This window comes from Furipterus horrens, unplaced genomic scaffold (assembly GCF_987537825.1).
Source record: "Furipterus horrens unplaced genomic scaffold, mFurHor1.1.pri manual_scaffold_6, whole genome shotgun sequence".
NCBI classification, from domain to species: Eukaryota; Metazoa; Chordata; class Mammalia; order Chiroptera; family Furipteridae; genus Furipterus; species Furipterus horrens.
The window spans coordinates 81,070,041-81,091,430 of record NW_028327176.1 but is presented as its reverse complement, the minus strand read 5'-3'; the positions used below and the strand labels follow the sequence as shown (position 1 = coordinate 81,091,430).

Genomic DNA, 21,390 nt, shown 5'->3' with positions numbered 1-21,390 from the left:
TCTCAACGTCCTCCCTTCTTACGTCCCCTTCACCTTACTCTTCTGCCTCTCTTTCTCTGTAAAAATCATTGGATTAATAATTAATGAGTGAAACCTGGAGAATGTACAAGTGTGGAACATTCTGTGTAGCATCCCTAACCCCTTTTTCCTTTCCCCCAGCCTTCACCTTTTCCCACCTGACTCATATCTCTAGGTTCTAGGAACTTTTGTTGGCTTTTGAGTGACTTTGGCTTATTTTACTAGAAAGTACTCTATCCTATGGTCTTTGTTATTTTTCTGTGAGATTGTATATTATACTACTTAGGTGGCAATTTAATAGAATATACCTTAGTTTTTATACATAGCATCCATTCTAGATGGCTTTGTACATTAATACCATTATTATGTGATAATGAATAGGTTAAGACTATCTGGGATTTGGAACTGCAGGCCAATCCCAAATATGGGTTCTCTGGGATGTTAATTTTTAATTTGCTATGCTCAAATTTTTAATTCTTTTGTTTCTAATAATATTTTTTCCTCTTTTTTACAATAGTTCCCAATTTCCAGAAGTACATGATTGGCATATTTGTCATATTAACAGTGGTAATTATGGGCTCTGTTTTCATCTATAAAATCTTCAAGGTTGACATAGTACTTTGGTACAGGGATTCTTGCTATGATTTTCTCCTGAAAAAAGGTACAATTTTGTATTCAATGCAATGTTTTCTTGTTGTGGATATAGTTAAGAGATGTTAAGAGGTGGAGATGATGACTAAGAGGCTTTTTACTTAAATTTTAAAATGAAATGTGACATTCATTAAAATAGTAGTTATTTTTATAGATAATTGTAGTTTTATAACTGAACAGACTGAAGAGCATTGTTTTTCAGGTTATTGCTTTAATGTTCATAATGGTGGGAGAAGCAGGCATTTAGAGCATCTGTTTTTAAGTCTAGCTATTCAGAAATGATTGCTGAGGACCTGTTCTGTGCTGGGCAGGACACAGATTACCAAAGATTTGTCATCGAATCAAAGGAAAGACTCGATTTTCATGCATCAGAGAAGCACCCTCTCTTTTGTTTAAACCTTGCCAAAAAGGTGAACAATACAATTATATATAAAAGGGAGAATGGTATAACTCAGTGCTGCGACATTTGGGAAAGAAGATAAGAACTGGGAGATAGTTTCCATACAGAGAGGTAAAGAACTCTGCATATGAGGTGGTCATCAAATAATAGAAGAACAACTTGATAGTAAAACAAAATAAATAGAAACTTGTAAGAGTAGAGCACTTTAAAAAGGTATGTTGCATTTGGTATTACAGCCTCATTTATAACATATGACAAAAATTAATAATTCATTCTGAAATGCATGTTTGCAGTACTGACTTTACCAAATCTCTTTCTTGTGGTTCTAAAATGTAACATTTTCCCTTCAGCTTCAGATGGAAAGATCTATGATGCATACATATTATATCCAAAGACCCTTGAGGAAGGGTCCACCTCTAACTCAAATATTTTTGTATTTGAAATCTTGCCTGAGGTCTTAGAAAAACAGTGTGGATATAAACTCTTCATTTATGGAAGAGATGACTACGTTGGGGAAGGTAGGAACAAAATGGGAAGAAGTAAAAATCTTGTTTAGAAACAAATTTATTTATTAAATTAATTGGGTTAATTAAGTTGGATTTCATCTTTCTAGAAGGCTGGTATAGGCACACATATTTGAAAGCTTTAAGAACCTCTTCAGTGGTGCATAATGATCGTTTTCATATCATTTAATGCAAAGTATTTACTTTTCTCATTTTTTGATGAAGCAACAATTAACTAAGTTGTATTTTGCTTTGGAAAACAACAATTAGTTAGATCTGAAAATTGCTTTAAACCAATACAGTAAAATAGGAGTGGTATAGATCAACAGGTTTAACAAGGTTTTTAAATTTCTCCTGAAAGTGTTCTGAGTCCTGAGTGAAACATTCAGCTTTAGTGCATCAATTTTTTTTTTTTGACCTAGTCTCTAAAATGGAAACCTCCTTTAATCTTAAGTAAGGCAAGGAAAAAGAGTGTTAGAGACACGGGGGATGGGATGGGAGGAATCTTTTGGGGTTTTGGTTCTGGAGAGAATGATTATAAATAGAAATTTTATTTATTATGCTGTGCTTCATGTTTTCCAGACTTTGTTGAGGTCACTAATGAAAACATAAAGAAAAGCAGAAGACTGATTATTATTTTGTTCCGAGAATCATCGGGATTCAGCTGGCTGGGAAGTTCATCTGAAGAGCAAATAGTGATGTACAATGCTCTCATTCAGGATGGAGTTAAAGTTGTCCTGCTGGAGCTGGAGAAAATCCAGGACTATGAGAAAATGCCAGAATCCATTAAATTCATTAAGCAGAAGCATGGGGCTATACGCTGGTCAGGGGACTTCACAGAGGAGAGGTCACATTCTGCGAAGACCAGATTCTGGAAGAACGTCAGGTACCACATGCCGGCTCAGCACCAGCCCCCTTCATCTAAGCCCCAGTTGCTATTCCCGGCCACCAGGCCAGATTCCAAAGAGGAACTACAAAGGGAGGTGCGTGCGCCTCTTGGGTAGCAGGTAGGACCTTGACCAAGAGGTCATTGGGTAGCTCTTGTTTTAGGGCATTGAACATTGGGCCATGCCTCCAGTGACTTGTACAGTCAAATAATGCACCTGTATAATCCCTTATCCCCAGGGTCACCTGGATCTGATTGTTAAGGTAGCAGGATTTGGGAAGGCCTTTAAAAGGCCACAAGTGCCCTCTGTGAACATTTGAACTGCTGAGAAAGGGTACTGGGGAGCAAACAAGAGGAAACAACATTCAGAAAATATGTTATCTAGAGAGTTTTATGAAGTCATTTATAGTCCAAGGGTGGGACTGTGGCCCAGTCTGGGGATTACAGGATCCCTTGAGTGGCATGGGAAGTCCCAAGATGAATGATACTTCTCAGAAAAAGTAGTGTTCTTGGAGAACTTTCCGCTTGCCTTGCATTTTTCATACCCATCTTCCAACCAGTAGTCAGTTTCTAAAGACTGAATTTCATTTATAGACCCTTAAAATTGTTATTTCAAAGAACAAAGGGATTCTCTCTAGGAGTCTTAAGATTTTAAAATAACCTTAACTTTCTGTTGGAGAGAGAGAATGTCAAAAACAAGAGGAGCAGAGAATTGACCCCCTTTAATGCATTACCCCCATTCTGTTCTACCTTACTCCTCTGCCTTTCACTTGGCTTATTACTTCTTTGGAAGGACAGCTTTCAAGTCACTTCCTCCCTCCACTGTATCACACACATGATTCACACAAATTAACCATCCTGTGTGAAACACTGCTCTTATCTCATCCTACTCTTGCTAAAGACAACTCTACCTCCACAGGGCTCTTCTGGTTCAGGAGTTAAAGCCCAAGTTCTCCCATTAACGTTTCAGTGCCCACACAGCCATCTCCTCTTGTCCTGCTGTGAATTCCCAGGTCAGCCCATGTGCCTTTGAACTTGCCCCCAGTGCTCCTCCATCTCTGCCTCCTTCCTGTCTTCTCTGACCAGAAAGCCTTCTGTAATTTTCTCTAGCTGACTGGAATTCAAAACTTACTTCAACTCTGTTTTCCCAAATGAGGCCTCTCAGTCAGTCTGACGGTACTTGCAGGTGGCTGTCGCTGTGTGAGAAGTCTCTTTGTCTCCCGCTGGAAGCCCTGCTCCCTGAGGCTGGGGTGGTAGCTGTGTCTCCCTTTGCTGTCCGCAGTGCCTTCACAAATAATTTATACATACAACATAGAGTTGTGTAGTACTTTGTTTAAAAATGTCCACAGATTACCTTACTTCATATTTGCAAATTGTCTTGATTTTATAGCAAGTAACATGTGGTAAAACAATTACACTCTCTGTCCTGGGCTTGCACCTCCAGGGCTGGCTCTAGGACAGTGTTCGGAAGATTTGATCTTGAATCCATAAATTGTTCCTTTCACCCTGACCCCAGCACTTCTGCTGGAAGAAATGATAGTTTTCTAGGATAGTGGCTGAGTCTAGTCATGTTTCTAACTAAGAAACCAAATTCCAAACTTTTGAATGTTGGAATTTACAAAAATTACGTTAGATTCTATGAAAAACCATTCTGCTTTTATATATTCTTTCCCTAAAGATGAATGTGTCTGGGTAAATTAAAAATTAGAGTAAGTTGGGTTTTTCTGATATAGGAAAATATTTTTAAAACTTGATAATAATCCTTAGGATAATTAGAGAAAACCTCCGGAAAACCAAAAAAACCACAATTATCTGTCATTTACTGAAATTGTATGAAAGTGGATAGGCCTTCTGTTTTTTGCATTTTTAATATTACTGTTGTACACAAACCTTTATTTGGTATATTTTCTCCTCAAAAGTAGGAAAAACTAGATAGCAACAGAGTTTAATGCCTTGGCTCCACTCTTTCCACTTTTCTTCTTGATTCATTCCAGCAGCCTGAGTGACAGTGCTGTCTCAGAGTTGCTCTTTTTAAAGAAAGTGCCTTCTTTTCATCTGGCGCACACAGACCCTGCATCCAGAAGCTTGTGGGGTGGAGGGGGGGGATTGTCTCCTCCCAGAAAGACTGATTAGATGCTCTAAGTTGTGCTGAGCATATTGTCAGCCATCTATAAGGTATATTTGCATGTGTAATTCCAATAAAGCCAGTTTTGAAACTAAGAATTAGTGGCAAAACTGGCCAGAAAGTAAGGAGGTTGGAAAACAGCCAGGAATGAGCAATGACATTTCTGGCATTGCACTTGGAATTTTGGAAGGGACAAGAATCAAGGGATATGCCTGGATGGAGGGGGGTTCCCAGTAGCAAGGTGGGATGTCATGCTGTCACTTCCATCCCCTGAGGAGGACTCCAGAGGAAAAGGCTACATTCCTAGTTCCCTGGGAACTTCCTTTTGTTTTATTGCTTTTCCCCAAAACCTCTTTAAAGCTCTTCTGATCAGGACTTCCCAGTTAATTTGATTTTACTTCATTATCTGATGATAATTGTTTTTTGTCAGTCTGAGTGTTTAAGAAGTTTGCACATGCACTAAAGTGTTTCATTTCACATTGCTAACACTTGCTTAACAGAAGTTATATTTCATTCTCCTGACTTTTATTTGCAATTAAAGGAAAAGTATTGAGCCAATTTTTTAAAGGATATTTTTGATAAATTATATTTGTACTGGTAAATGATGAAGGGCTTTTTACAAACTCATGTTTATAATTCTGCAGCAGATACCAAATATTTTTATATAGTAAAAACATCAATTCATGTACAGCATATATCATTGATCAATGGACTGTATTTATTTTCTAATAAAATTGTGAAAACTGGTATTGAGTATTCTCATGAAAATCTGTTTCTTTGCCACCCCCCCCTCTCCTGGGTTTACCTACACATACACAGGTCTGATGGGGGGAGAGGATACCTTCTACCTGGGGAGGTCAGGGGTATTAGCCAAGCAGTAACTCTTAACTCCCATTTGTAGCCTCAACCATACTCCCTCTCTTTGCTTGCTTTTTAAATGGATGACAATATATGTCATATTATTATTAACCCTTTACTTATCCAGCAAATGAGGACAACAATTTGTATAGAGTTCTACACTTCACAAAAAGCTTTTGTTTTTAAAAAATTTTCTCCTTTGATCCAGGAGGTAAACACAATTGGCAAAGTTGATGTCAAAAATGTAAGCTCTAATGAGCACAAATCCTAGTGATCAGGGAGCCTTTTATACCCACCTTGTCCGTGCCTTTTTATTCTGCCTCGTAGCAGTTCTAACAAGCAGACAATGCTGACAGCATCTACTAAGGTAGCAGGTCAACTTAGAGTTGGGGCAGGGGTTGACTATAACTCCTGCCTCCACCATCTACATGGTGTGAGAACTTGGACAAACCCTTTGAGCTCCAGTTTCCTCACCTATAAAATGGATATAATACCTAATTCATAGCATTGTGTAAGGATTGAAAAGATGTAATAGATTATGGCAAACACAGTGCCTCGCATATGACAGGTTTTAAGAAAACGGTAGCTTTGTTGGCAATTCTATGAGTAAACTGTTATCTCAAGTCGTAGTAGAATCTGCAAAAGGAATGCATAGAGAGGAAATAAAACTAGAAGTGGCTATTGACACTAAGGGAGGAAACAAAGCAATCCCCCAAATAAGGACAAAGATAACCAGGTGAAGTTGTGTGATGAGGAACCTTGGAGCTCTTGTCTCTCCTCAGCCTCAGGAATTTTTGTGTCACTGACCACTGACAGCCAACAACTGACATTCACAGTGACCCTCTGCTAGCTACCAACTTTAAAGGACATTTAATGGTCTAAATAAAGAAAGAGACTTGTTTAACACACTCCTGAGGGATTTTTTAATAGAAATTAAAAATGTAAGCACTTATAGAAATGTTAAAATCAACTCTTCAGAAAGTTTTTTCCATATAGAACTTCTCACCGGGAGAATTCAGAGAGCTTTCACCAGCCAATATTTTGGTTATTTTACCAGCTAATGTATTTTTTAAAGCTTTTATTTATATCATTTTTAGAGAGAGGGGAAGGAGGGAGAAAGGGAAAGAAACATGTGAGAAAGAAACATTGATCAGTTGCCTCTCATACATGCCACAACTGAGTACCAAACTATCAACCCAGGCAAATGACCTGACCCAGAATCAAACCGGCAAACTTTCACTTTGTGGCATGATGTCCAACCAATTAAGTCACAACGTTCAGGGTGAGCTAATGTATTTTTTCACAAACAGAAAAATTGATACAGCCATCTAAATGTCTTATTTTTGTCATGAGGATTTTTATTCCTCTTTTTACCTGATAACTTTTCCTCGGAATGGCTTTTATTTTATTTTATCTTATCTTTGGAATAATTTCTGCAACTGGTGCCAACTGATGGAAAGAGACCCGAGTATAAATTCCTGTACTGCTACAGTTTTGAAACTAGAGCAATGCACTTGGATATTTTGAATCTCAGTTTTATCTGTAAAATAGGACTTTTAATGTTTCAAGATTTTTATATGTAAAAAAGCCCCTGTATAATAACTAAGATAGAATTTCAGAACAATATATATTTTAAAATTTATTTTTAGTGGGAGAGAGAGAGAGAGAAAGAGCGAGAGAGACATCACTTTGTTGTTCCACTTATTGATGCATTCTTGTATGTGCCCTGATGGAAGCCAAACCTACAACCTTAGGGTATTATGACAGTGCTCTAACCAACTGAGCTACCCAACCAGGGCCTAAATAGATTTTCTTAATTTTACCTCTTGGTCAGTACAGATAAAACAAATATATATATATATATATATATATATATATATACCTAAAATGTATCTTTTTCAGATTCTAGGGTTTTAGTTGTGGAAAGAGAGCAGGGCATATAATCTTGGTATTAACTTTTAAAAATGATGATATGGCAAAGATGGAGGCATAAATACACATGCCGTGTCTCCTCACAACTAAGAAGAAATTCACAACCACTTCAAAACTAAAAAACCACAGAAAATCCAGAAAATCAAAACTACAGGGAAGTTCAGCAAAGAAATAAAGAAGAAATAATCAGCCAGAAATGTAGGAGGAGGGGAGCTGGGATGGAGAGAAAGAGGAGGGGAGCAGCAGCAGCAGAGGTGGTGCTTGGCAGGCAGCGGTGGCTGGTGGCCGCAGATAGCTATACCTGGGGCAAAAAAAAAAAAAAAAAAAAAAAAAAAAGCCATACAGTTTAAGCCCGAGAAGTGATCCCAGCCCCAAATCAGACTGCATACCGGCGGTTCCAGTGCCAGGGAAAAGAGAGCTGCATTGCTTCTGATTTTGAAAACAAGTGGGGGCTGGGGCAGAGGGAGAAGCTACTAGTCTTGAAAAGGAGGCAACTTGCTCAGTACAGGACGTGGGAGAAGTGCCTGGAAAAGCTGCAGCAACCGGCACTTTTTCCTCTCGGATCTCTCCCCAACATACAGCGCCAAAATGCGACGAAATGGTTGCCGGCACTAATGAATACCTAAGGCTCCACCCCCTATAACATAAGATGTGTGACAGCCCCACTCAGATCACAGAGGCAAACACAGAATGTTGTCATGATGAGGAGACAGAGAAGGAGACAGATCAAAGTCCCAGTGACACAATTAAGCAACCAGCAGATAGTACACCTAATGGATGAGGAGACAGAGAGCTTAACAGATGCACAGTTTAAGGCATTGGTGATAAAGATGCTCACAGACTTGACAGCAAAGATTAAATAGGGCTGGGAAAGAATGAAGGCTATCCTGGCTGAAATGAAGGAAAATCCTTATGAAACAAGTGGTGAAAGAAAGGAAACCAGGGTTCAAATCAACAAATTGGAACATAAGGAAGAAATAAGCAGTCAACCAGTACAGAAGGAGGAAATGAGAATTAAGAAAAATGAGGAGAGGCTTAGAAAACTCTGGGACAGCTATAAACATGCCAACATCCAAATCATAGGGTTGCCAGAAGGTGAAGAGGGAGAGCAAGGAATTGAAAAATTATGTGAAAAAATAATGAAAGAAAACTTCTCAAATTTGAAGAAGGAAATGGACATATGGGTTCAGGAAGCACAAAGAGTCCCAAACAAACTAGATGCAGGGAGGACCACACCAAGACACATCATAATCAAAATGCCAAAGATTAAGGATAAGGAGAGAATCTTAAAAGCAGTAAGAGAGAAAAGGAGAATTACCTACAAAACAGCCCCTATAAGACTGTAGGCTGATTTCTCAAAATAAACTTTGCAGGCAAGAAGGAACTGTCAGGAAATATTCAAAGTGCTGAAATGCAAGGACCTACAACCAAGATTACTCTATGCAACAAAGCTATCATTCAGAATGGGAAGGCAGAGAAAGTGCTTCACAGATCGGGTAAAGCTGAAGGTGTTCATCATCATCAAGCCATTATTATATGACATTTAAAGGGGCTTATTTAAGAAAAAGAAGATAAAAACTATGAACATTAAAATGAAAACAGTATCACAACTATCAACAACAGAAGCCAGGAAATGGAAACAAAGGCAAATTGAGCAGGCAACCAGAGTGGGAACAGAATCATAGGTATGGGGAGCATGTGGGGGGAGGTCAACTGGGAGGGGGGATGGGGGAGAAGCAGGGAAATGGTGCAGGAATTAAGAAGCATAGTAGGAGGGTGCAGAATGGACAGAGAGATGTTGAGGAGAGCTTTATACACGATCCATGGACATGGGCTAAGGGGGAGACTGCTGGGTGGTGGGGAGCAAAGGGAAAAGAAATTGGGACAACTGTAACAGCATAATCAATAAAACATACAAATCAATCAATCAAATAATAATGGTGATAGCTTTTGCTTAATACAATTTTAGCAAGTCAAATCTGTCTTGGTATTTTTGACATAGTGGGTTTTCCAAATACTAATTGAAAGACTTTAAAGTATAATCATTATACAATTATAAAATCAGAGATTTTCTCAAGCTACTCTGTCAGAAGCAAAGCTTTCACTTTTGAGGAAAGAATCTATGAATCTGGTGGACTTGGCTTATGTGGAGGCCACAGAGAGGATGGCAGGTGGGGAAGAGAATGATCTGGGGTTGGAAGGGGGGAAATTTTTTCTTTTTACTAAAAATGCACTAATGAATCATGACAGTAGCAAGTATTCATAATACATGAAAAAATAGATTACACTTGAAAAAATGTACATTGGGGAGACAGATGGGGAGAAATTTTTTTTTGGTGTAATAACATTTATTTTTACAACCAAAATATGAAGGGGTGTGTGTATGTGTGTGTGTGTTGGTTTAGGGAGAACAAAAGAAAATAGATGACACGTTTAAAATGAATATTAATCTTTCAAAACAAAAACACCCATCTTAACACACATTGCTCAGGTTTCTCCTAAGGCAGGCTTGGCTGATTAGAATACATAAATCCTGTACATTCAATATATACCTCTGAGCTCAAACATTAATGCAAGCTGTTACTAAAATTTGCAACAGTTAGACCAGTTGAACCTGTACCATGTGAATCTAGATTCACAGGATCCTGTTCACTTCTCTTGCACGGCGCTCAACCAGTTGGGAGATTAATTTATTCCAGAGGGATAGTCAGTCAAGTTTGTTTTTCTTAGAACATTTGACCTGGAGGTGATCCCTAGGGTCACTTGTTCATGCTTCTGAATCTGGGACAGGTTACATTGATACCATTCCACAGTGTTCATTAGTTCTCTCTCAATAAGCATATCTTGAGAATGAGATTTCTCAGACTTCTTTAGTGGGAGAGTATTGCATGTTTAACAGCCCTTGTGGGAACCCACTTCTCCTTTTGCACTAGTGATAAACAATTCCGGACACAACTTTTTTTTCCTCCTCTGCCATTTCATATTGCTTATCCTGCTTATTCTGAGAGAGTCTAGCTTTTCGTTTGCCTTCATGGCTGTGGACAGTGGCCATCTGTCTTATCACTTTTTATTGTTACAATGATATTCCATAATCTTGCCTTTTATACTATGCTTCATCTCTTCTGAATTCTTTCTGGACCCCAAGTCTGCCTTCAAATTCTAAAATGTAGGGGAAATATTTTTTGTTCTCAAGTTTACTTTTGAGTTGTTTAAAAATTGCTAACCAGGTGCCTAACATTATACTAGACACTGAGAAAATGAAAAAGTAAGAAAAAACTTAAATCTAGCTATATAGAGTAGTGTGAAGAGAAAGTTGTTCAGGAAGCAAACTCATCTGTTATAGAATCTTAAACTCCCTGATTGAAATATGTAGACTTTATCATTTGGAATTGATATATAAGAGTTAGTGGACGTTCTTGAATGGGAGAACATTGGAAATAAAGAAAGTTGACTGAAGGAGCACTGTTTTGCAGGGGAATTAGGAAGGAGTAAAAGGTTAGAGAGGGAGGCCATTAAGAAGCTTGTATAATAATTCCTCTGGGAGTTGATTGTATTGGAAACATTGTTCTTAAGTGACTTGAAAACTTTTTGTATTATGGAAGCAACATTAGTTGGAGAGAATGCAGACATTTTTGAAAACTGTAAGGAAGAAGTTACTCAACCTCACAAACTAAAAATGATTATTAACACTTTACTGTCTTTATAAATATAACTGATATCATATAACATTTGAGGGTTATTACCCTAATATTTTTTACTTAGTAAAAATATTTGCCTGCATTATTATAATTGAAATATGATCTCTGAATGATCACTAAGGTTATCAGAATGGATGGTCCATAATTTAGGTTGTCTGCTTTGGGTGGACATATTTCCAGTTTTTAGCTATCAGTGGTTAAAGTGAAATAGTCATCCTTGCCCCAGTAACTGTCCATTTCCCTAATGATTTGCTTAGCATAGGCTCCTAGAATCAGTGGGCAGGAGGGCAATACACTTTTGGGATTCTTGACTGATTGTGTTCTATAATACTCATTTTTAAATCTTTGCCAACTTAATAGACAAAAATGTATCCTTAATGATAATTTTTGCAAGTTATATAATGTGGTTGAAAGTTTCAATTAATATTGATTGTTTCTGGGGCCACCCCTTGCCCCCAAATTTATTACAACTTCCAGTTAGTTAGTGAGAGGCCTGAGAATGGAGCTGAGATTTTCTGATTCCCAGATAAATGATCTTTTAACCAACCACTGTTACCAGATGACATTGACTAGGGATAAATGTAAGACTTGCAATAAGGAAAGTGTAAACACAGTTGGATAAAGTATGGCTTAGCAGAAACAAAGTGAAAAAAATTTTAAGGGTATTAGTGTGCAATAATCCTAGAATGAATGAATGAGCAATGTGGGGCAAAAACAAACCAAAACCAGCACTTACAAACCCCACCAGATCATTGGTTATATTAACACAAATCTAACATTCGGAATTGAGAGATGAAGGCTTCATGACTTCCATGTTTGAGAGGCCAGAGGCAAGCCAGTAGATGAGTAGCTTTGAGGCCTGTTGGAGCCTCTTTCTCCAGGTACTTGGTCTGGAGAAAAGGGTCATTGGAGAGACTTCAGCAACATTAGATGAGAGATAATGTGAAAGAGTGGGTCCTTCTTCTAAGGACCTAAAGGTATATAAAAGTCATAAAACTGTGAGGGCTTAAAGTGATGATGATGGCACTCCACAGTGCCCCACGTATAGGAAGGTGCTCACTACTGTACTCAATGATAGTCATACCTTGGATTCCGTTCCATCCCTGTGAGTTTGTGAGTTTCTAATTTGATTTAAGATTTAAAAAGAACAGGGAGACATTCAAACAGATCCCAAACAGGTCTCCACATGTTCATCTCCACAGTCATCGGCTTAGATCTAGCACATTGCCACTTTCTTGTTCTCCAGTCGTCTCCAAATTGGAACTGGGTTCATGTTTCTACTCTTGCCACCCCACCCCTCAAAGCCAATACTTTACACAGCATCCAGAGTGAATTTCCTTTGACTTTTCATTAAAGTGTAACTCTAATTTTTAGAAAAGAGCACATAAGTGAACAGCTTCATGGAATTTCACAGAACACACCTATGCTGCCAGCACCCCGATCGAGAAAGGAAGATGACCAGGATTGGGGCATCCATGTCATATTCCCTTCAAGTTACTTATTGCCCTTGTCCCAAGGGAAGGCATCATTCTGACTTCCATCAGATAAATTAATTTTGCCTATTGTTGAATTTCATGTCAATGGAATCATGTAGTATGATCTCTTTAAAAAAATCTATTTTCTTTTGCTCAACACTCTATCTGTGAGATTCATTTATAAGATTCATCCATATTAATATTGTCTGTATTTATACATAGTTCTTTCTCATCGCTCTGTAATATTCCATTGTAACACACCTGTTTTACCTATTCTACTGTATTTTTTAAATTTGACTTTAAATAGTTTTTTTTTTTTTTTACTTTTCAACTACGGTTGACATACAGTATTATATTTGTTTTGGTGTACAACCCAATAATTAGACATTATATAATGTACTGTGTGATCACCTTGATACATTGAGTACCCACCTGACTGTTATTATAATATTATTGACTATATTCCCTATGTTGTACTTTACATTCCCATGACTATTCTGTAACTACCTATTTGTACTTCTCAATCCCTTCACCTTTTTCACCCATTTCCTCCCCCCCTACCCCATCTGGCAATCATCAAAATGTTCTCTGTATCTGAGTCTGTTTCTGTTCTGCTTATTTGTTTATTTATTTTTCATTAAAAAATATTTTCAGATTCCACATATAAATGAAATCATGGCATTTGTCTCCTTCTGATTTATTTCACTCAGTCCAATGCCCTCTAGGTCTATCCATGCTGTTACAGATGGTTAAGATTTTATTATTTTTTAGTGCTGAATCATATTCCATTGTTTATATGCACCATTTCTACTTTGTCTATTTATCTACTGATGGACACTGAGGTTGCTTTCATATCTTGGCTATTTTAAATCATGCTACAATGAACATATGGGTACAAATGTCTTTTCAATTTAGTATTTTGGATTTCTTTGGATAAATACTCAGAAATGGAATTGTGGGGTCCTTTTATGTCTCTTGTTATGTAGCCTGTGTTTTTTTAAAATTTTATTTTTATTGTTTTTCTATTACAATTGTCTCACTTTTTCCCTCACTGCTACCTCCCACCCAGCCCACCCCTTCTCCCACAGTCATTCCTCACCCCGTTGTCCATGTTCATGGGTTATTTATATTAGTTCCTTTACTAAACCCTTCCTCTACTTACCATCCTTCTCTCCCTTCCTCCTGCCCCCCTGATACCTGTTACTCTGTTCCTTGTTCAATTTTTTTCTTTTTTGGGGGTGTTGTTCATTAGTCTCCTGTATCAGGTGATATCTTATGGTATTTTTCTTTCATTGCTGGGCTTATTTCACTAAGCATAATTCTCTCTAGTTCCATCCAGTTTGTCGAAAATGGGAGAAGTTCCTTCTTTCTTTCTGCTGCATAGTATTCCATTGTGTAAATGTACCACAGTTTTTTTTAATCCACTCCTCTACAGATGGGCACTTAGGCTATTTCCAGCACTTGGCTATTGTAAACAGCACTGCTATGAACATAGGGGTGCATAAGTTTTGAATTAGTGTTTCAGGATTCTTTGGGTATAATCCCTAGCAGTGGAATTGCTGGTTCGAAAGGCAGTTCCATTTTTAGTTTTTTGAGGGAATTCCATACTGCTTTCCATATTGGACACACCAGTCTGAATTCCCACCAACAGTGCACTAGGGTTCGCTTTTCTCCACATCCTCGCCAGCACTTGTTGTTTGTTGATTTTTTTAATGAGGGCCATTCTGACTGGTGTGAGGTGGTATCTCATTGTGGTTTTAATTTGCATCCCTCTGATGGCTAGTGATGTTGATAATTTTTTCATATGCCTATGGACTCTGTGCATCCTCCTTGGAGAAGTGTTTGTTCAGGTTCTTTGCCAATTTTTAATTGGATTGTCTGTCTTCTTGGTGTCGAGTCATATAAGTTCTTTATATATTTCGGAGATCAAGCCCTTGTCTGAGGTTTCATTGGCAAATATGTTTTCCCATACAGTTGGTTCCCTTTTCATCTCGCTGATGTCTTTTTTTGCTGAGCAGAAACTCTTTTGTTTGATGTAGTCTAATTTGTTTATTTTTTTCCTTTATTTCTCTTGCCTTAGGAGATACATTAGTGAAAATATTGTTACATGGGATATCTTACATTTTCTTGGCTATGTTTTCCTCTAGGACTTTTATGGTGTCACGTCTTACATTTAAGTCTTTGATCCATCTTGAGTTAATTCTGGTGTGTGGTGTATGTTGGTGGTCTAGTTTCATTTTTTGGCACATCCCTGTCCAGTTCTTCCAGCACCATTTGTTGAAGAGGCTCTTTTCACTTCGTTTTATGTTTCTTCCCCCTTTGTTGAATATTAGTTGACCATAGAGACCAGGGTTTATTTCTTGGCTCTCTATTCTGTTCCATTGATCTATATGTCTGTCCTTATGCCAGTACCAGACTGTTTTGATTACAGTGGCCTTGTAGTATAATTTTATATCAGGTATGCTACTCCTTCTACTTTGTTTTCTTTCTTAAGGTCGCTGAGGCTATTCAGGGTCATTATGGGTTCCATATAAATTTTTGAAGCATTTGTTCTAGGTCTGTGAAATATGTCATTGATATTTTAATAGGGATTATGTTGAATCTATAAATTGCTTTGGCTAATAAGGACATTTTAATAATGTTGATTCTGCCCATCATGAACATGGTGCATGCCTCCATTTATATGTATCTTCCTTAATTTCTTTCTTCAGTGTTCCATAGTTTTCTGAGTACAGGTCTTTTACCTCCTTGGTTAAATTTATTCCTAAGTACTTAAATTTTCTTGTTGCTATAGTAAATGGGATTTTTTTCTAATTTCTATCTCTGATATATCATTGCTACTGCCAAGCCAACAGAGCCTTGATATTGTTCATCTGCCTATACCTACATGTAGGCCAAGGATTATATTATGCCTCCTATACATACTGAGAAACATGAAATATTGGCATTCTTCTCTTATTCACACCATAGTGTCTGTGTTCATAGGCTACATCCTACCATGAGGCAAATGTTGGTGTAAAGAAATGCCTTAGATTTCTGAATATTGCCTCTGTACCCTGCTATTTTGCCAAATTCATTTATTAGTCTGAGTAGCTTTTGGTGGAATTTATGGGGTTTTCTATGTACACTATCATGTCATCTGCAAATAATGACAGTTTTACTTCCTCCTTTCCAATTTGGAGGCATTTTATTTCTTTTTTTTTTTTTGACTGATCACTGTGGCTAGAACTTCCAAAACAATGTTGAATGGAAGTGAAGAGAGTGAACATCTTTGTCTTGTTCTGATCTTAGTGGGAATTCTTTTAGATTTTGCCCATTGATGTTGGCTGCAGGTTTCTTGTATGTGGCCTTTATTATGTTTTGGTGTGCTCCCTCTATTCCCAGTTTGCTGAGCACTTTTATCATAAATGAGTGCTGAACTTTTTCAAATGCTTTTTCAGCATCTATTGATATGATCACATGATATTTGTCTTTCGTTTTGTTTATGTGGTATATTACGTTTGTTGATTTGAGAATATTATACCACCCTTGCATTCCTGGGATAAATTCCACTTGATCGTGTGTATTATCATTTTAATGGATTGCTAGATCCAGTTTGCCGGTGTTTTGTTGAGGATTTTAGTATCTATGTTCATCAGCAATATTGGCCTGTAGTTTTTCTTTCTTTGTTATGTCTTGACCTGGTTTTGGAATTAGGGTAATACTGGCTTCATAGAATGAGTTTGGGATTTTTCCCTCTTCTTGGATTTTTTGGAATAGTTTGAGAAGGATAGGAGTTAGTTCTTCCCTAAATGTTTTGTAAAATTTGACCGTGAAGCCATCTGGTCCAGGGCTTTTGTGTGCAGGGAGATTTTTGATTACTGTTTCAATTTCATTCTTTGTTATTGGTCTGTTCAGGCTTTCTACTCCTTCTTGATTCAGTTTTGGAAGATTATATGTTTCTAGAAATTTGTCCATTTCATCTAGGTTGTCAAGTTTCTTGCCATACAGTTGTTTATAGTAATTTCTTACAATCCTTTGTATTTCTGTGATATCAATCATCATTTCTCCTCTTTTGTTTCTGATTTTGTTTATTTGGGTCCTCTCTCTTTTTTTCTTGATGATCTTGGCTAAAGGCTTGTCGATTTTGTTTATTTTTTCAAAGAACCAACTCCTACTTCTGTTGATCTTTTGAATTGTTTGTTTAGTCTCTATGTCATTTAATTCTGCTCTGATCTTGATGATTTCCTTCCTTTAATTCGCTGTGGGCATTGTTTGTTGTTCTTGTTCTAGTTTTTGTAGCTGTAGGGTTAGATTTTTTATTTGAGATTCTTCTGTCCTTTTTATGTAGGCCTGTATTGCTTTGAACTTCCCTCTCAAGACTGCCTTCACTGTGTCCCATAGGTTGTGGGCTGTTGTGTGTTTATTATCATTTGTTTCCAGAAATGTTTTGATTTTTTCCTTGATGTTGTTAACCCACTTGTTATTTAATAGCATGTTATTTAGTCTCCATGAATTTGAATATTTTTGAGTTTTTTCCTTGAGGTTGATTTCTAGTTTCAAGCCATTGTGGTCTGAGAAGATGCTTGATATAATTTCAATTTTCTTGAATTTGTTGAGGCTTGTTTTGTGTCCTACAATGTGGTCTATCTTTGAAAATGTTCTATGTGTATTTGAAAAGAATGTATATATTACTTTTTGGGGGTGAAAGGTTCTATATATTCCCATTAAGTCTATTTGATCTAGAGTGTTGTTCAGTGCCACAACATCCCTGTTGTTTCTTTGCTTGGAAGATCTGTCCTTTGTTGACAATGGGGTGTTAAAGTTTCCTACTATGAGAGTGTTGCTTTTGATATACTTCTTGAAGTCCTCCAATATTTTTCCTATATAGTTGGGTGCATATATGTTTACAAGGATTATATTTTCTTGATGGATTGTTTCCTTAAGTATTATGAAATGTTCTTTTTTGTCTCTTTTATGGCCTTTTTGTGAAATCTGTTTTGTCTGATGTAAGTATTGCTACCACAGCTTTTTTTTCATGTCCATTTGCTTGAAGTATATTTTTCCATCCCTTCATTGTCAGTCTGTGTAGATCTTTTGTTCTGAGGTGTATCTTTTGTAGACAGCATGTATGTGTGTCATGATTTCTAATCCATTCAGCTACCCTATGTCTTTTGATAGGTGCATTTAATCCATTTACATTTAAGGTTATTATTGGTAGGTACTTATTCATTGTCATTTTCCCCCTTTGTACCTGTGTTCCTCTCTGTGTCTCTCTGTTTCTTCATCTTCTTAAAACAGAACCTTTAGCATCTCTTGCAATGCTGGTTTGGTAGACATGTATTCTTTTAATCTTCTTTTGTCTGGGAAGCTCCTTATTTCACATTCCAATTTGAATAAGAGCCTTGCTGGGTAGAGTAGTCTTGGTTGTAGGCCTTTGTTTTTCATTGCTTAACATATTTTTTTGCCATTTCCTTCTGTCTTGTAGTGTTTCTGTTGAGAATTCAGCTGTTAGCTTTATTGGAGCTCCCTTGAATGTTATTAGCTGTTTATCTCTTTCTGCTTTTAGGATTCTCTCTTTGTCTTTGAGTTATACTATTTCAATTGTTTTGTGTGTTTGAGTGGGCCTGTTTGGGTTCATCTTTGTTGGGACCCTCTGTGCTTCCTGGACTTGTGTGACTTTTTCTCTTATCAAGTTAGGGAAGTTTTCTGTTATTACTTTTTCAAACAGGTTTTCTATCCCTTGCTCCTCTTCTTCTCTTTCTGGTATTCCTATGATATGGATATTATTACATTTCATGTTGTCCTGCAGCTGTCTTAAACCCTCTTCATTCTTTTTCGGTCTTTTTTTCATTTTGTTGCACTGTCTAGGAATTTTCTTCTACATTGTCCTCCAGCTCAGTTATCTGATATTTTGCTTCATCTAGTCTGGTTTTTATTTCTTTTACTGTGTTCTTCAGTTCAGACATTTTATTTTTTATTTCCTCCTGGATCTTATTGATAGTGTCTATGTCCTTTTTAATGCTAGTATAGTTCTCAGTAGGTTCCTTGTAGCTTCCCTGGAGTTCTTCATAGTTCCCCTGGGGTCCTTCGCAGTTTCCTTTGAGCTCTCTGAGCTCATTGAGCTTCCTTATAATCATTACTGTGAATTCCATGTCTGATAGTTTGTCTACCTCTTTCTGGGGATTCTTCCCTTCCTTTTGATGGGGGGCTGTTAGATTGATCTGCTTTGATTTCCTCTCTTTGTGTTGTGACCTTCTATGGTAGGAGGCCTATGGGATTCTGTGGAGCCTTATCCTTGATCTCCTGAACTTGATGCTTTTAAGATGTTTTTTATCTGTTTATTTGGGCTGTGTGGTTATACTTGGGTTTTGGTTGTTGTTGTGTTGCTCTTTGGTGGGTCTTCCATCCAGCTAGCTGACTGAGAGTCACTCCTCCCACCAGGAAGTTATCTTTTTTTATGTTGTATGTTTATTACCAAATTGAAGCAGTTGCAGTATTTTGATGCTTTTCCCCTTTAACCTATATGTTATATCATAATTAAGTGTTTAACCCCCTATCCTGAAATAGGGTTGCTATTTTCTGCTTCTGTTTGTCACCTTACTCAAAGTTTTGTGTACTTTTATCATTTTTGTTTCAGTAGAAGAGCTCTTTTCAGCATTTCTTGAAATGCAGATTTTGTGGTGGTAAATTTCCTCAACTTTTGTTTGTCTGTGAAAACCTTTATTTCTCTTTCATATCTAAAGAATAGGTTTGTGGGATAGAGTTTTCTTGACTAGTGATTTTTATCTCAATATTTTGAATATATCATTCCACTCTCTCTTGTAAAGTTTCTGCTGATAAATCCGAGAAAAGCCTGATGGGGTTTCCTTTGTCATTGCTGTCTTTCCCCCCTCTCCCAGGATGCCTTAAGAATTCTTTCTTTTTCATTGCCTTTTGACAGTTTTAATATAATATATCTTGGAGAAAGTCATCTTAGGTTGAGATGATTAAGTGTTCTGTTAGCTGCTTGTACTTGTGTGTCCAGTTCCTTCTATTATTTATTTGACTAGGCTCTTTGTTCTCTTATTCACTTCTCCTTCTGGGATACTCGTTATCCTTATGTTCTCTTTTCTAATGGAGTCAGATGACTCTCATAGTATTCTTTTATTTAAAAAAATATTTTAGCTCACTTTCCTCTTCTCCTTGAATCAATTCTAGATTTCTAACTTTAAACTCATGAATTTTGTCTTTCATATGATCTGCTTCATCTCATTTATCAAGTTCATAAGCTTCAAAATTCTGTTTAGTCCTTTTTTAGAGTTCCTATATTCTTTGTAAAGCTTTTCCATTTATGAATTTTATTCCTGAGCTCGTTGAACTGCCTTTGTGAATTTTTTGTATTCTGTTGCATTCTTTATCATTTATATCACAATCTTTCATGGCTTTGAGTTTGGTTTCTGGAAAATTGTCACTTTCTTTTTGCAATACCATGTTACCTTGTTTGTTTATAGTGTGCTATTCCCCTGCAAGCATACTTGAAGTAGTGAACACTTCTTTAGGTACCATTTTGTTTCTGACAATTCAGTAGATTGATAAAGGTCTTTTTGTTTGTTTCCCAGTAGATGGTGCAATAGTACAATTTTTTGTTTTCTTTTACCTGTGTGCTATTTTTGTTTCTGAGATCCCTGTGCCCTGAGAGTTGCTGCTTGGGTGAGCAGGATGATGGGTGACCCAGCTGTGTCTGGATTGTCTGGGTCTTGGGGCTTCACAACCACCGGGGGGGGGGGGGTTGAATGTGACAATTGTGTGTGTGGCAGAGCCTGGTCTGTAAGCCTGCCATGCTGCTATCTGGTTTACCATGGCCACAGTTGCTAGTGTGCTGTGGCCAGGAGTTTGGAAGTGCATCACTGCTCCTTACCAGGCTCTCTGGTGATATGGTCACCACTGTAATCAAGGGAGGAAGCCAGATTCCTGTGCGCTGACGCTACTCTGTCTTCTTTACCCTTCACTGGGCTGTGGTGTGGGGGCTGCACACCAACTCCTTCACTACCACATTTTCTGGGGATGTGGCTGAGCCTGGAAGATTGGGGATATGGGCTTCATCTCTGTCCTTATCCCATTCTACCCCAACTATATGTGTCAAAACACCTACCTTCAGGTTTTATTTTATTTATTTATTTTTAAGTATATTTTATTGATTATATTGTTACAATAGTTCCAATTATTCCCTTTGCTACCCTCCACCCAGCCCCCCCTCCCCCAGCAATCCCCCCCCAAATCCATGCCCATGGTTTGTACATACAAGCTCTCCCACTTCACCCTTTCATATATTCTCCTTTTTTAAAAATAAATAAATGATTAATTATTTTAATAATAAAAAATAACAATCCCTCCCTCTCAGATATTAAGACCCTTTATAATCTTATAAAGGACAATGGGCAACGGTCTCAAGCTCCTCTAGCTGCTTCAAGCTGGACATGGTCATCGTCCTACCTACCCTTGGGTCCAGAAATCTCTAATAAGAGTGGGGGTGTGGAGGGGAGGGTGGCCTTCCAACATGGGGAAGGATCGTGCAGACTCCAGGTCAGTTGGCTGTCCCCTGACAATGGCATGCTTGGTTTAACAGGCTGGCATCCTTGTTGTATTCTGGGGGCAACAGATTTGGCAAAAGGGTTAAAAGACATCATTCACTCCATAACTACTAGATGACAAAAGGCAGGGATTAATTTTTCAATGTCCCACATTAGGGGGAAAAAAAAAGGTCTTCTTTGGAGGAAGGTGTCCCTGGCACATCTCGCCTGTCCAAAACACTTTTGCCCATTATACTTAGTTTTGGCTGAGGGAAATATTTCCGGTTTCCCCCCTCTCAGAACTCTGGGCCCT

General features: G+C 37.7%; 1 protein-coding gene across 3 annotated transcripts in view; it reads left to right on the top strand.

Moving 5' to 3' along the window:
• IL1R1 (interleukin 1 receptor type 1) overlaps positions 1-3,849 on the top strand; it is a 116,077-nt gene extending 112,228 nt beyond the window's left edge. For all 3 annotated transcript variants that reach the window (XM_090281879.1, XM_090281880.1, XM_090281876.1), the window contains 3 exons: positions 536-679; positions 1,420-1,587; positions 2,155-3,849. In XM_090281879.1, coding sequence (XP_090138005.1) covers positions 536-679; positions 1,420-1,587; positions 2,155-2,576 — 734 coding nt within the window. In that variant the 3' untranslated portion in view covers positions 2,577-3,849. The remainder of the gene's footprint in view (positions 1-535; positions 680-1,419; positions 1,588-2,154) is intronic.
• Positions 3,850-21,390: the final 17,541 nt, after the last annotated feature.